Genomic DNA, 14745 nt, shown 5'->3' on the forward strand with positions numbered 1-14745 from the left:
CTAGAACTGAACTAGAACTGAACTAGAACTGAACTAGAACTGAACAAGAACTGAACTAGAACTGAACTAGAACTGAACTAGAACTGAACTAGAACTAGAACTGAACTAAACTAGAACTGAACTAGAACTGAACTAGAACTGAACTAGAACTGAAATAGAACTGAACTAGAACTGAACTAGAAATGAACTAGAACTGAACTAGAATTGAACTAGAACTGAACTAGAACTGAACTAGAACTGAACTAGAACTAGAACTGAACTAGAACAGAAGTAGAACTGAATAGAACTGAACAAGAACTGAACTAGAACTGAACTAGAACTGAACTAGAACTGAACTAGAACTGAACTAGAACTGAACTAGAACTGAACTAGAACTGAACTAGAACTGAACTAGAACTGAACTAGAACTGAACTAGAACTGAACTAGAACTGAACTAGAACTGAACTAGAATTTTTCCCATTGGTATGTTTTATAAAATTCACTGAAGATTTTTAAAAATATGTATATTTACTTTTACTTAGTCCAAAAAATTTTCATTAAAACCAAGTTTTACATATCATTTTCATAAAAACCAAGTTTTACAGAAAAAATTTGTAAATGAAATGTTCATTAAAACCAAGTTTTGAAGATAATTTTCAATAGAACCAATTTCCATCGTCAATTTCCTATTAAAGCATAGTTATATTAAAAATGTTTATAAAAATCAGGTAACAATGATAATTTTCATTAAAACCAAGTTTCTTCCACAATTTTCTATTAAAACCAAGTTTTGCTAAAATTTTTTAATTAAACCTAGTTTTATCAACATTTTTTAATTAAAACCAAGTTTTAATGTTTATGAAAATCAGGTTTCACTGGAAATTTTCATTAAAACCAAGTTTCATGGAAAATATAGTTAATTAATATTTAAATCAAGTTTTATCAACATTTTTTTAATTAAAACCAAGTTTTACAGAAAATGTTTATGAAAATCAGGTATCACTGGAAATTTTCATTAAAACCAAGTTTCATTGAAAGTCTAGTTTATTAAACTGTGATAACCCCACCTTTCTAAAATATATACTCTCAACCTTTTTGCAGTTTTGTTTTTTTGTACACAATTTTTCTTGCCAAACAAAGAAGAAAAAAATGCAAAGAAAAAAATATTACCTGAATAGAATTTACAATGTAAATTTTGTTACTCGCTTTAAAAATACTATATACTCAAACACTCCTCTTAATCGTACATAACTACAATAAAACAAGACAAAACCGCATACAATTTTAATACGATTTAAGCACGTGACTTGTATTAAAATACAGACAACTTACAACCAAAAGATCCAAAAGTTTTGTAAACCAAAACAATTTTTGTGAAACACTTTCTTTTGGAAAATCCACCAGATTTATTTTTTTTGCTGTTGTTAATTTCTTAACATTAGTAGTAAAAGGCTTTTTATTATAATAGTCTTGCTACCTTAAAAATGCTTTAAATGCATTTGCAAATGTTAAAAGTGTATCTGGCAGAATGTCTGTCTATCCGTCAGTCTGTCCGTCTGTCTGTCTGTCAGTTTGTTTTTTATAGCATGATAAATGAATTTTTGCTAAACAGTAGTTGAGGTTATACAAATATTTGTAGGAAATGTCTGAAAAGCTTTTAGTGTTTTGGAATATGTACTTCAGCTAGAAAAGAGCTTCAATTAAGTTTTTCATTGTATAAGACCTTTGAACAGCAGATAGTTCAAAGGTCTTGGTAATAAGTTAATGTCTGATGATTTCAAAGACCCTGTGTCAGAGTTGCTCCAAACTTTAACGATACAAAAGATAAGAAGTATTTTAAACGTTTTGCTTTTGAATTGTAAATAATGTTTTTGTTTCCTATAGAGTACTTTGAATTCGCCTTATTTCTCTAATTTTGTCCAAAATAAATGTTAACTGATTTACTCTGCCATTTTTTTCTTGTAAAACATTTCCTGTTCCCTTATTTCAATGGCACTTAAACGAAACCTTTCGAAAAAAAAAACAGTTTCTTAAACTTTATTTAACAAATTCTAGAAACTGGTTTCGAAATAAAGATTCAAAATGACTTCCCTCCCAAAGAAAAGAAAATGCAGGTAAATTTAGCGCAAAATATTTAACTTTACAAGACAATAGAATTTAACAAAGACACAAATTGTTGAGCAATTTTTTATATCAACTTTTGTTCAGTTGTGGTTTGGGTGATTTAAATGGATTTTAATTGTAACTGATGTAAAGGCAATTGGTTGAGTCATCTGGTATCACAAAACATTGTTTATTTTAACGAGTAATCTATGGCTAATAGTTTGCAATTAAATAAAAAGAAATTTACAAACACTTTAAGAAGACATTATTTACAGGTTCAAGGAATTACTTTGGTAACAATAGGGGCTAAAGAATTACTTACTGTTCCATGTATTTCAGCTGATCAGTTCAATAAAATCTTATACATTAACAAGTTTCTTTGAAAATCTTATACATTAACAAGTTTCTTTGAAAATTTGAACTAAAACCACAAGCATTCATTCAATCAACATTTTGCCACTAAAACCAAGTTTAAAATGTTCACAAAAACAAAATTTCAATTGCAAAAATTTCTTTTGGGAACTAAATTTTAGCGAACCTTTTTTATTTTAAACAAGTTTGATTTAACATTTTCAATAAAATCATGTTTATTTTAAATTTTTTATTAAAAAGATGTTTTTAAATAAATATTCATTAAAACCAAGTTTCAAAATAAATATTCATTAAAACCAAGTTTCAAAATAAATATTAATTAAAACCAAGTTTCAAAATAAATTTTCATTAAAACAAATTTCAAAATAAATTTTCATTAAAACCAAGTTTCAAAATAAAAATTTATTAAAACCAAATTTCAAAAAAAATATTTCTCAAAATAAATTCATTACAACCAAGTGTCAGCGAAAATATGCCTTAATTAACTGATGTTCATTAACAACAAATTTCACAAAAAAAATATTCATTTAAACCGATTTTCTGAAAATAAATTCATTACAACTAAGTGTCAGCGAAAATTTACATTAATTAAATGATGTTCATTAAAACCAAGTTTCATATAAAAATATTCCTAAATTAGAATTATCACGGAAAATTTTCATTAAAACCATGTTTCATTGCGACATTGTTTTTTAAGAAAATGTCTTTTGATATGAAAACTCATTAAAAGTTTTCATTAAAACCAAGTTTTACGAAAAATCTACGTTTTTCAATAAAATCAAGTTTCACAGAAAATTTCCTTAAAACCATTTAAATTTAAAAATATTCATTAAAACCGAGTTTCTCAAAATAAATTCATTACAACCAAATGTCAGCGAAATTTTGTCTTAATTAAATGATGTTCATTAAAAGCAAGTTTCATAGAAAAATATTCATATCAAGTTTCATATTTCAATTTCATTAAAACTATGTAAAATTCAATTCAATTTCTTAAAAAAATTCATTGTATATTTTCATTAAAACCAAGTTTTACAAACAAGTTTTCATTAAATCTAACTTTTTACAAGATTGTTTAGAAATTTTCATTAAAACTGAAATTTATTGAAAATTTCTTAAAAATCAAGCTTCACAAATAATGTTCACGATATAAGTATTACAATCAAAATTCTTTGGAAATTTTCATTAAAACCACGTTATATTGAAATTGTTCATTAAAACTCAGTTTCATTGAAACCAAGTTTAAACATAAATGTTCATTTAAATATTTTGTTTTTTTTTTTACCAAAAATTGTCCATTAAAGTCAAGATTTTAAAAATATTCTTAAAAAAATTACAGAAAATCTGAATTAGATTTAAGTTTGTTTAAATATTTCTTTAAAACCAAGTTTCTCAAATAATGTTCATATTTTGGGAAATTTTCATCAAAACTAAGGTATAGTGAAATTTTTCATTAAAACTCAGTTTTATAGAACAATTTCATTAAAAACAAGTTTTACCAAAAATCTATATAAAAAGAAAATTCATTGGGAAATTTTCATTGAAACCAAGATTTAAGAGAAATGTTCATGAAAATAATTTTTTTCCAGAAATTGTATTTTAAAAACAATATTCATCGAAAATTTTAATTTGAAACTAGTCTCATTGATTTTTCATTAAAAACAAGTTTAATCGAAATCTGTTCCTTGGAAGAGAATTTTGAATTTCATTAAAACCAAGTTTGAATGAAAATGTTCAGTGTCTCATTTTAATTACAATCAAGTTTCGCTTAAAATTTTCACTAAAACCAAGTTTCACCGGATGATTTGCTCTAAAGTCAAGTTTCAACGATATTTGCCATTAAAACTAAAATTTCATTAAAACCAAGTTTCACTTTTTTCAAAACCTGTTCCTTGAAAGAATCTAATGAATTTTTAATAACATTTTTTTATTTTTAAACGATTTATTGATATTTTAGTTTTTTTTTTTCCTAAAATACCACTTGCTTTTCTCTCAGTGTAATTAATTTGTGACTTCATATGAATTGGGGTGTGTTTTGAAAATTGATGTATTTAAATATTTGAAATATTTGCATGTTCATTGATGGAAGTTTAAGAATTTTGCAGTTAGTTAAGTCTATTAAAATTTTGTTTGGCAAACTAACACCCAATCCACCATAATACCTGATGACAAGTTCATTGAGTTTTGATTCAGAAACACGACATATTTTAAGGTTGGGTTTAAGTTTAAGTTTTTGTTTTTAATTTATAATAATTATATTTAAAAATGAAATTTTGTCTGATCAATTACCTTCTAGTAAAGATACGAGTACGAAACATATTAATATTTTCTTAGAATTAAGTTATCGTAACACAACGTACTCCCTTCTTTAGAAAACAATAATAAGATCTTTTTTCTCTCTCATTTCTCATGTTTCTTCAATTAGTATTCATTTGCCATCAAATATCAATCTTTTGTTATAAAGCCATTCGTCATATTCTTAATACTTTAAATCGATCTTATCAAATACAATTCCTTATACGATTGAAATTCCTTAATAAGAAGATATAATAATTTAATCGTTTATAAATACAATACAAAGACAAAAATTTGAAAAAAAAAAAAAAAAAAAAAACAAAAGAACGAAACTTATCAATAGCTTTCGTGATGTCGTGTTTATTTCGTTTTTTTCAGCAAAACCAATGAAATATCAGCCGATTTGCAGATTGTTTCGGATACTTGCGAACAATTCCAAGCTTCTGATCTTGCATACGTAATAAATACAAAGAGAATGAGGTGAACGAGTTGTTGAGAATGGTAGCAATGGTAGAGAAATGTTTAAGTTATAGGAATTTGGAGTTTAAAAGAATGGTTTCTGCATTAATCTAGCATCGCTTGTTCTGATTTAATGTAATTCTTTAAATGATCTTTGATATATTTCCTTACTTTTGATCATGATCAATTCATAAAATTTTTAGGAGAAATTCTTCGGTCTTGCATACGTCATAAATCCAAAGAGAATGAATTAAACGAGTTGATTTGATGTGAATGATGACAATAGTAGATAGGAGGAATTTGGGGATTTAATCTAGCATCGCTTGTTCTGGTTTGATGTGATTCTTAAAATGATCTTGTCAAAGATATATTTCCTTACTTTTGATCATGATCAATTTTGAAACAATTTCTTTCATAATTTGTCATTTGAAGATCTTTAGGAGGAATTCTTCGGCTAGATTATCATACTATTACAGGTATTTTCTACGATAATCTTGGTCTCCATATTCCAATACCTATATTGAGCACATCAGTCGTAATGCTTAGGAGCTCTGATCGTCAAGTTCCTACAACAAGGAAAAATTTTATAGAATTCGATAGAACTTTTTAAATCAGAACTCCAATAAGATAAAACTAAGATATAATTTGTACCCTTTGGTTTATGGCCTGAGAATTTTCTCTAAAGAGGTGAACGATGTCAACGTATGATCGGCAGATTAATCGGAACCTAAGAGGCTTTGGCTGTGACTTTCACGGACTCAATTAAGTTAAACTCGAACTCGAGGTTCATAACACTAGGCAAGATCATGTCATGATTCATGTCTATATATCATCTTTATTTTTCAGAAACTCAGTTTTCTTAGTCTAATTTCTAATTTCTTAAAATTTTCCGGGTCCCTGAGGGTTGTAATATCTGGAATAACATAACTTCTTGAACATATTTCGACGATAGTTCCCGAGAGGAACTCAGTAACAGAGACCCACTCATCCATTGATGTAACAGATGTTTACACAGTTGGCTCCAAAAGGAGCGGTAGGGTGGCTTTTACATTGAAAGATTTGGAATGAAATCTTTCTTCAGACTACCTAACCACTGTAGCATTCTACAGTCAGAGGTATCTTCTACGATTTTTAAATTGGCTAAGGTATTCTCAAATATCGGGGATATACGTATATATACAGACAACAAAGCTGTGATCAAAAACCTAACGGGTGTCTTAACGACATCTAGGTTAACAGAAGAATGCGGGGTATCTCTTAATGAGATAGCGACACATTCTAGGATAACACTAATATGGGTTCCTGCACACAGTAATTGTCTGGGAAACTGTATTGCTGGCGAACTTGACAGAAACGGTGCGATGGGAGAGGAGAATGAAATCGACGCATTCACTGGTATTTCCCTTACTAACTGCAAGGAAATGGCTCAGATCAGATGATTTAGTGGCCTCTATATGATGCTCCTAAGTCTAGCTCACTGTTAAGCTTTCATAGTGAGCAAATTAGAACGCTGCTATCGGTAATAATGGGGCACTCTGTTATTGGCAATCATGACAGAAGAATGGGTCTCGGTCCCCGGTACAATGACAACTGCAGAAGTTGTCACAATGAGGAGGAGCAAGAAACTATACCTCTGTTAATATCCGACATTTAATGGAAACATTGAACTTTTTTTGGATCTGCTGTTCTTTCTTGTTTGGACGATTTTTAGGATTTCATTAAATTTATCCCGGATATAAATTTAAAGAAATCCTAAAATTTCGTCAACCAAACCGGATGGTTTAAATCTGGAATGTCTATGTCTATAATCTATGACCACAAGGACATCACTACGGCACCGAAATAAGACGGATCCACGTGAGCCACTTCAACTTGTTTTAGTGGCTATCATTCCTATCTAATCTAGTAAAGATGAATTTATGAATCTCTCTTATAAGTCGTAGGAACAGGACAGTAAATTTTGTTCGCACAGAAAATTTCAAGATTTCACATTTTTGCAACTATGAAATGGCGAAAAAAATTTTGTAGTTTTGTAGCATAAAGCTGAAACTAAAACTAGGCGAAATATAAAGAGAGTAATCAAAGTGTTGTTAATGTTTAGTGAATATTGTTGCTTGAAAAAAATGAGAGCTGCAATGTTGTGTTGTTGTATGTTGCTAAGCCTTCCTTTAAGCGGTTGTCTTGTTGTTAGCAAAGTAGTTTGTCAACATTTTTTGTTAAACTCTTTGCCTCTGATGATTATAGTTTTTGTTGGTTGTATGAGTGAGTGTGTGCATTAAGGCGAAAAATGTTGATATTTACTCATGTGTACAGGGTTTGTAGGTTGGTTGGTTGGTTGTTGGTTGCTTTTGGCTTTGGAATTGTTAAGGTATACCTTGCGTGTGAGAGTATTTATAAGTTTTGTTTATTAATGTATGTTTTGCTTACCTGTTTTTGGGTTATTGTTTGTTGTTCATAGGTAGTGGGGAGAATATTATGTAGACTTTTAAAAAAATTTCAAGTGTAGACTTTGCTCTTTTATGTTGTTGAGGTGTTTTGAGTGTGTTTTTTCAATGTTTTTGTTTTGCTTTTAATGTTTGGCTGGCTGAATGGCTGTCTGTTTATACTATCTGTCTGTCTGTGCGTTTAGTTTGGCTGCTTTATGGTTTGGTTATTGGCTAAAAATCTGACTCTGACTCAAAATACAAAATCTCTAACTATCTGTATGCGCGTCCATATTTCAAAAGCATAAGAGATTTCGTGGCGAGTGGACAAGATTTACGGACTAATTGCAAATGTTTAAGAGTTTACCTGTAGCTACAACAACAACAATAGCAACTTTAACCACAACATATAAAATGTTTTAGAGACCACTGGAGTCTGTACTTTTATTAAAACACCAAATGCTCTAATCTATACTTAATCATTTCCAAAAAAAAATATTGGGTTAAGAATTTGAAAAAAAAATCGTTTTAAAATACTCGCGTGTGCCTTTTTTTAAACTTTTTTTCTTAATTATGATAAATTATAGTGTAAAATAGTAACAAAAATTATAATGGCAAGAAAATGTTAATAAGTTCATAAATTCATCATAATCATCATTATACGTACATAGAGTAAACAGCAGCATGTCTAACAGTCATAAAATTAAAAATTCTAAACAAAACAAAAAAATAAAAAATAGTAAATAATTCATTTAAACAAAATCTTTTAAATCTTAAAAAAATTAAATTGTGATAATTTTTAATTATAAACAACATAAATTTAAACAAAATTATAATAAAACAAGTGCCGTATTTTTTTTTAAATTATTAAAATAAACAAAATTATAAATTTTAAAAAATCTTTAACTTTGTGTAACATCTAGTTTTTTTGTTCATAAAAAATCTCCAACATAATCTGAAATTCCAAAAAAAAATTATACCTGTTTTAAAATTTTCTGAAAACCTGTTGATCGTTTCATTAAACTCGATCTCCTCACCTTAAAACAACAAAAAACAAGCAACCATCATCATTTTTGTTGCTGTGTGTATAAGAAAAACCGGGTCCTGGCTAAATGCCTTAAACGTATTGGTGTATGTGTGTGTGTGTCTGTGTTTGTGTTAAATTGCTTAAATTTTCTTTTCGTTAGTGCTACTACGGGTTGCATCATGTCAACCAATTGTTGCAACATTGTTTATGGATAATATTTCTCTCCTCCTCCACTACTCTTCTCTCTCTCACACTCTCTCACTATCATCGTTATTGATCATCAATTATCAACATTATCTTCAAAAGGATTTATTTTGTTTAAACAAAAACAAAATTTTATTTTTATTATAACTCCCTCATAAAATGGATATAGTTGGTCCAGCCTCAGGAAATCAGCTTGTTTTGCCAAATAATCATTATCGTCATGACTCACAACAGGTAAATTTTCACAACAACAACTTTAAAAACAACATTAAAAACTATAAAAAATTTACTTCGCCGCACCTTATTTTGAAAATTTTGAAATACATTTTGCAATAATAACTTGAAATAAAGAAAAAAATTATTTTAACGGCAAATTGATTTTTCTAAAAACTCATAAATATTTGTTAATAAAACATTATAGCAATAAATATGTTTATATAAGAAAAAACTAATTCGCCGCCTATTAAAATATTAATAATACTGCAATTCGACTTAAAAATACACATTTTCTACTTTAAACAACATTTAACTATATAAAAACAAAATTCGCCTTTAAAATTGTATGTTTTAAAAAATATTCTAAAAAAAACATACATCGCCGCAAAAAAATAAAATTAATTTTTCTTTTAAATAACAAAATTCAAAATCGATTTGATAAAAAGTCTTAAACTCAATATTTGACAACAAAATAACGTTATATTACAAAAGCTTATTATTATGACTCTAAATAATATGAAATATGAATTCGCCGCATATAAAAATTACCTTTTCTACACAACATTTATTGTATTTTCATAATATTTTCATAAATTTGCTATAAATTTATTAATATAAGATAAATTTTCAATTCGCCTTAAAATTTTTCTCTATATATATTGAAATTCTAATTCGCCTTAACTTTAAATTTATTTAAAACATATTTTTTTAAAATAAAACTTTCAAACTTAGACTTTAAAATTGTTGAAATTTTTAAAACTGTTAATTCGCCGCAAAACTTATATTGAAAAAATTGAACCATCTTTAAGAAATTATGTTTTTTACAAAGAAAAGTTTATAACTTTGCTATAAAGACACAAATTTTTAATTCGCCGTAAACATTTTTTTTGTATTTAGCTTTGAAGTAACGATTTACTTCAATTTGCTTCTATAGTCTTTATAAAGTCCTAAAAATTTTAAATTGCTAAAATTCACAATGAAATTTAAAAACAAAAAAAAATTAAAATTTAAATTCGCCGTGATTTAAAGTCTTTTTTTGAAGCAATATTTAGTGACGATTTTCCTTAACTTGATTTTACACTATTCATTTTACTAAAACTTTTTTGCTAAGATTTAAAATTCGCCGCAAATAACTATTTTATGGAAAAATACCAATTCGCCGCATTTAAATTTTCTTTAAAAAATATATTTTGATTTTAGTTTTCGCTTCTTCAAATGGAAAATGATGAAATTTTAACAATTTTGTTAAAGTTTCAATTCGCCGTCAATAAAATTCTTTCTTAGAGAAACAATATTAAGCAAAATATGTCTTTATATTCATAAAATACTTTGTATTTGTACTAAAAAATATAAAAACTGAATTCGCCGCATATAATTTATGTTTAAATATTAAACATCTTTTATGTTTTTTCTCAAAAGCTGTTCTTAAAACTTCTTATGATCGCACTGTCAAATATTTATATAACTCTTACTTGTTTTATTATTGAATTGAATTCGCCGTAACTAAAATTAGCTTATATTGATGTTATTTATTTTGTTTTATATACCCCGTTAAAACACGTGTAAAAAAGGAATTAATAAATAAAAAAATATTGATTTAATCTTAATATATTTTAAAACCATTTTAAATACTAAACAATAACTAAAATTAGTTTGTATTATTATTATTCAAATTAAATAGCATATAAAGTTTTGTTTTAAATTTAATGAGCCTAAACTAGTTTTAACCTTACAATAAGATTAAATTTACAAATTAAATAAATTAAAAAAAAACGTGGTTAATATAAAGATTTACATAAAATGAACATATTTGTATATTTAAAGTATAAATCTTATTTACGATTTCACTATAGACATTTGGTTCTCATCGATCTTGAATATAGATTACCCTATAGATTACTTAGTAACACTAAAGTGATAACAACACCTTTAGCAAAAAGAGCAATAGATTTACCTTCCCTAGAGCGAATTTAAATCAAACCTTTTAAATATACATTAAATAACGGAGTTAAAATATATTTGTCTCAATTTGATTGCAATTTAAATAGCTAAATACCAAATAATTGAATCATAAATATTTTACAACAACTAAAATCTTAAAATACCATAAACTTTTACTTTCAATACAAAATACTTTTAGTTTCTATATCAATACAGATCTATTTACATTACGCCATTGTTAAAACTATACAAAAAGCTTAATAGCTCAATAATAAAATATACTAAATGAATGAATACAAATCAGAGTTTCAAATAATTATATTGTTATTTTAGTCATACTTAAGTGAACTACAATAGCATCAATTCATAGTCAATAGTAGTTAGATGAAAAGACACACTATGACTATGATTTTGCCGCATGATTGATTTTTTGATTGAATGCAACTGATTTTATGTTTTACATAAAATCAAAATTGTCCAGTTTCCAAAAAAAAAGTGAATGCCTTAAGTAAAATAAACAAATTGAAAATCAAAACAAAAAAAACTGGAAAAACTATAACAAAATGTTTGATCAAGTTTTCAATAAAAAATGTATAGTTTTACTAAAAGATTGTTAGTTAGAGATTAAATTTCATGTTTTTTCAAATGGAAATTCCAATAACACTGAGTGATATTTAAGGTGGGAAATTTGAGAAGGAAAACGATATATTTTTATTTAATAAAATTTTAATGAACTCTAAACTTTAGTCAGTACTAATACTTTAATACTAGATTAGACTATAGACTAGACTACAGACTAGACTATAGACTAGAGTATAGACTAGACTATAAACTAGACTACAGACTAGACTATAGACTAAATTATAGACAAGACCATAGACTAGACTATTAACTAGACTGTAGACTAAACTATAGATTAAACTATAGACTAAACTATAGACTAAACTTTAGACTAGACTTAAGACTAGACTAGACTATAGTCTAGACTAGACTATAGTCTAGACTGGACTATAGAGTAGACTATAGACTAGACTATAGACTAGACTATATACTAGACTATAGACTAGACTATAGACAAGACTGTAGACTAGACTATGGATTAGACTATGGACTAGACTATATACTACACTATAGATTAGACCATAGACTTGGCTGTAGACTAGATTATAGATTAGACTATGGACTATACTATAGATTAAACTATAGATTATACTATAGATTATGCTATGGACTATACTATACACTATACTATAGACTATACTATAGACTATACTATAGACTATACTATAGACTATACTATAGACTATACTATAGACTATACTATAGGCTATACTATAGACTAGACAAGAATATATACTAGACTAGACTATAGAATAGTCTATAGACTAGACTATATACTAGACTATAGACTAGACTATATGCTAGATTATAGACTAGACTGTAGATTAGAATATAGACAAGACTATAGACTATAGACCAGACTATATACTATAGACCAGACTATATACTAGATTACAGACTAGACTATAGACTAGACTATAGAGTAGACTTTAGACTAAACTATAGACTAGACTATAGACTAGACTATAGACTAGACTATAGACTAGACTATAGACTAAACTATAGACTAGACTATAGACTAGACTATAGACTAGACTATAGACTAGACTATAGACTAGACTATAGACTAGACTATAGACTAGACTATAGACTAGACTATAGACTAGACTATAGACTAGACTATAGACTAGACTATAGGCTCGACTATAGACTAGACTATAGACTAGACTATAGACTAAATTATAAACTAGACTATAGACTAAATTATAAACTAGACTATAGACTAAACTATAGACTAGATTTTAGACTAGACTATAGACTATACTATAGACCAGACTATATTCCAGACTATAGATTAGACTAAAAACTAATCTACACACTATATAATTTTATTTTTATCAAAACAACATTGTACTTTCCAATCCTCTTCATAACAAATAATGACACTTTCTCAATTTAGCAATTGCATTCAATACGTATTTGGCCGATAAATAAAATTTTTCAAACTCAATTGAACCTAAACATTTTGTAATTTAATTATCAACTAAAAAATTTCCAAGTACTAATTTTCCAAAATACCCATAATTAATACTAGTGAAATTTTACAATATGAAAAATTAAATTACAAGCAAATAAAACTGAAAAACAAACCTATTGAAATGACCATAAATAAATAAGTAATAAAATGAAAATGTTTTTTCAAAACTTGTTGATAATGAACGCAAATTTCTATTTTTATAAAAAGCAACGAGAGCCATAGGGAGCGGCGTTATACTGCCATGATCATCAACATCTTTGAAGAAAAAAACAAACAGCAACGTTGTCATCGTAAAATATCATGACATGCATATTTAATCAAATAGTAATGAAAATATATTAACTTAAAATGACCATAAACTTTAAAATAAACAAAACGAACAAGATGGTTTTCTTAATATAAATATACATTTTCATGGTAAATTTAATTTTTATAAAGGAAAATAGTTGTGAATGAAAAAATAGCACTATTTAACTGGTGGTTACCTTACACTTTAGTAATAGTCTAAAAGTAATATGTTTGATTTTGTTAGTCTTGAAAGTAATCAAGTTTTCTTAACAGTTTTGTAATTGTTTGAAGTAGAAGTTATAACTGCTATAAAATTTTTCTTAATATCATTTGCGTGCTATTTTTATACTTCAAACTGTACTTACTGTAGATACCAGCTCCCGTAAATTATATGAGATGTTGCAACAACTGTTGAATTTTACAAAAATTAAAATAATAATAATAAAATAGAAAGTAACAGATATTATTAATTACTTAATGTAATAATTATTAGGCAAAGAAATTTATTTTATTTTGTTTATAAATAAAGTTGCATAAAATGGTCATGCAATCTACAGATTTGATCAATGAGAAAACTAGTTACAACTCTTACCAAAAATGTCAATCAAATTCCTAAGAAAACAACTACATTTATGTATTTACAAATATAATAAAGTAAAAGAAGTGAAATTTATAATTATAAACAGAAAATATTTTCAAGTTAGCTTTATAGACAACATTTTTGTTTGGAAAATATTGGCATTTAAAACTTTTACTAGCCAGTAATTTAAATGTGTGTGGGGTTGCAATTGGTTTTATCACAGATCTTTGATATCTCTCAACTGGCGGGTGTTTATTATTAATTATTACATATTGTGGTTTAATGTTACATTTGATCATATGCTTTTCATATGAAAAACCTCAAAGATACAATTAAAAGACTTTTGTCAATATTGTTGCAACCACATTAAAATAGAAATTTAAATTACTTTTGCAACATCTTTTAATAAGATATGTTTGAATATAAAAAAGAGAAATTAAAAAAAAATACCAAAAGTAAGTCAAGAAATGTGGTTGAAATGTCGTTAAATGACAGCACACGTTGCACAGTGTTATGACTATGAAATAAAAGTGGATTGAATATAAAATGAGTCCATAGTTTGATAAAGAGATAAGTTTAAAGTCTAGTATATACTCTAGTCTATAGTATAGTCAATAGTCTAGTCTATAGTCTAGTCCAATCTATAGTATAGTCTATAGTCTAGTCAATAGTCTAGTCAATAGTCTAGTCTATAGTCTAGTCCAGTCTATAGTATAGTCTATAGTCTAGTCTATAGTCTAGTCTATAGTACAGTGTATAGTC

General features: G+C 27.0%; 1 protein-coding gene across 9 annotated transcripts in view; it reads left to right on the forward strand.

The window, feature by feature from the left end:
• The window catches only part of LOC111678055 (tight junction protein ZO-2-like), a 77619-nt gene that overhangs the window by 3881 nt on the left and 58993 nt on the right, over positions 1–14745 (forward strand). The window contains exon 1 of one of the 9 annotated variants that reach the window (XM_046948238.1): positions 8515–9094. The exons of the other annotated variants lie outside the window; for them this stretch is intronic. Coding sequence (XP_046804194.1) covers positions 9020–9094 — 75 coding nt within the window. The 5' untranslated portion in view covers positions 8515–9019. Of the gene's footprint in view, positions 1–8514; positions 9095–14745 lie in introns of those variants that run through there. 9 annotated transcript variants of the gene reach the window in all.

Source organism: Lucilia cuprina, chromosome 4 (assembly GCF_022045245.1).
Source record: "Lucilia cuprina isolate Lc7/37 chromosome 4, ASM2204524v1, whole genome shotgun sequence".
NCBI lineage: Eukaryota > Metazoa > Arthropoda > Insecta > Diptera > Calliphoridae > Lucilia > Lucilia cuprina.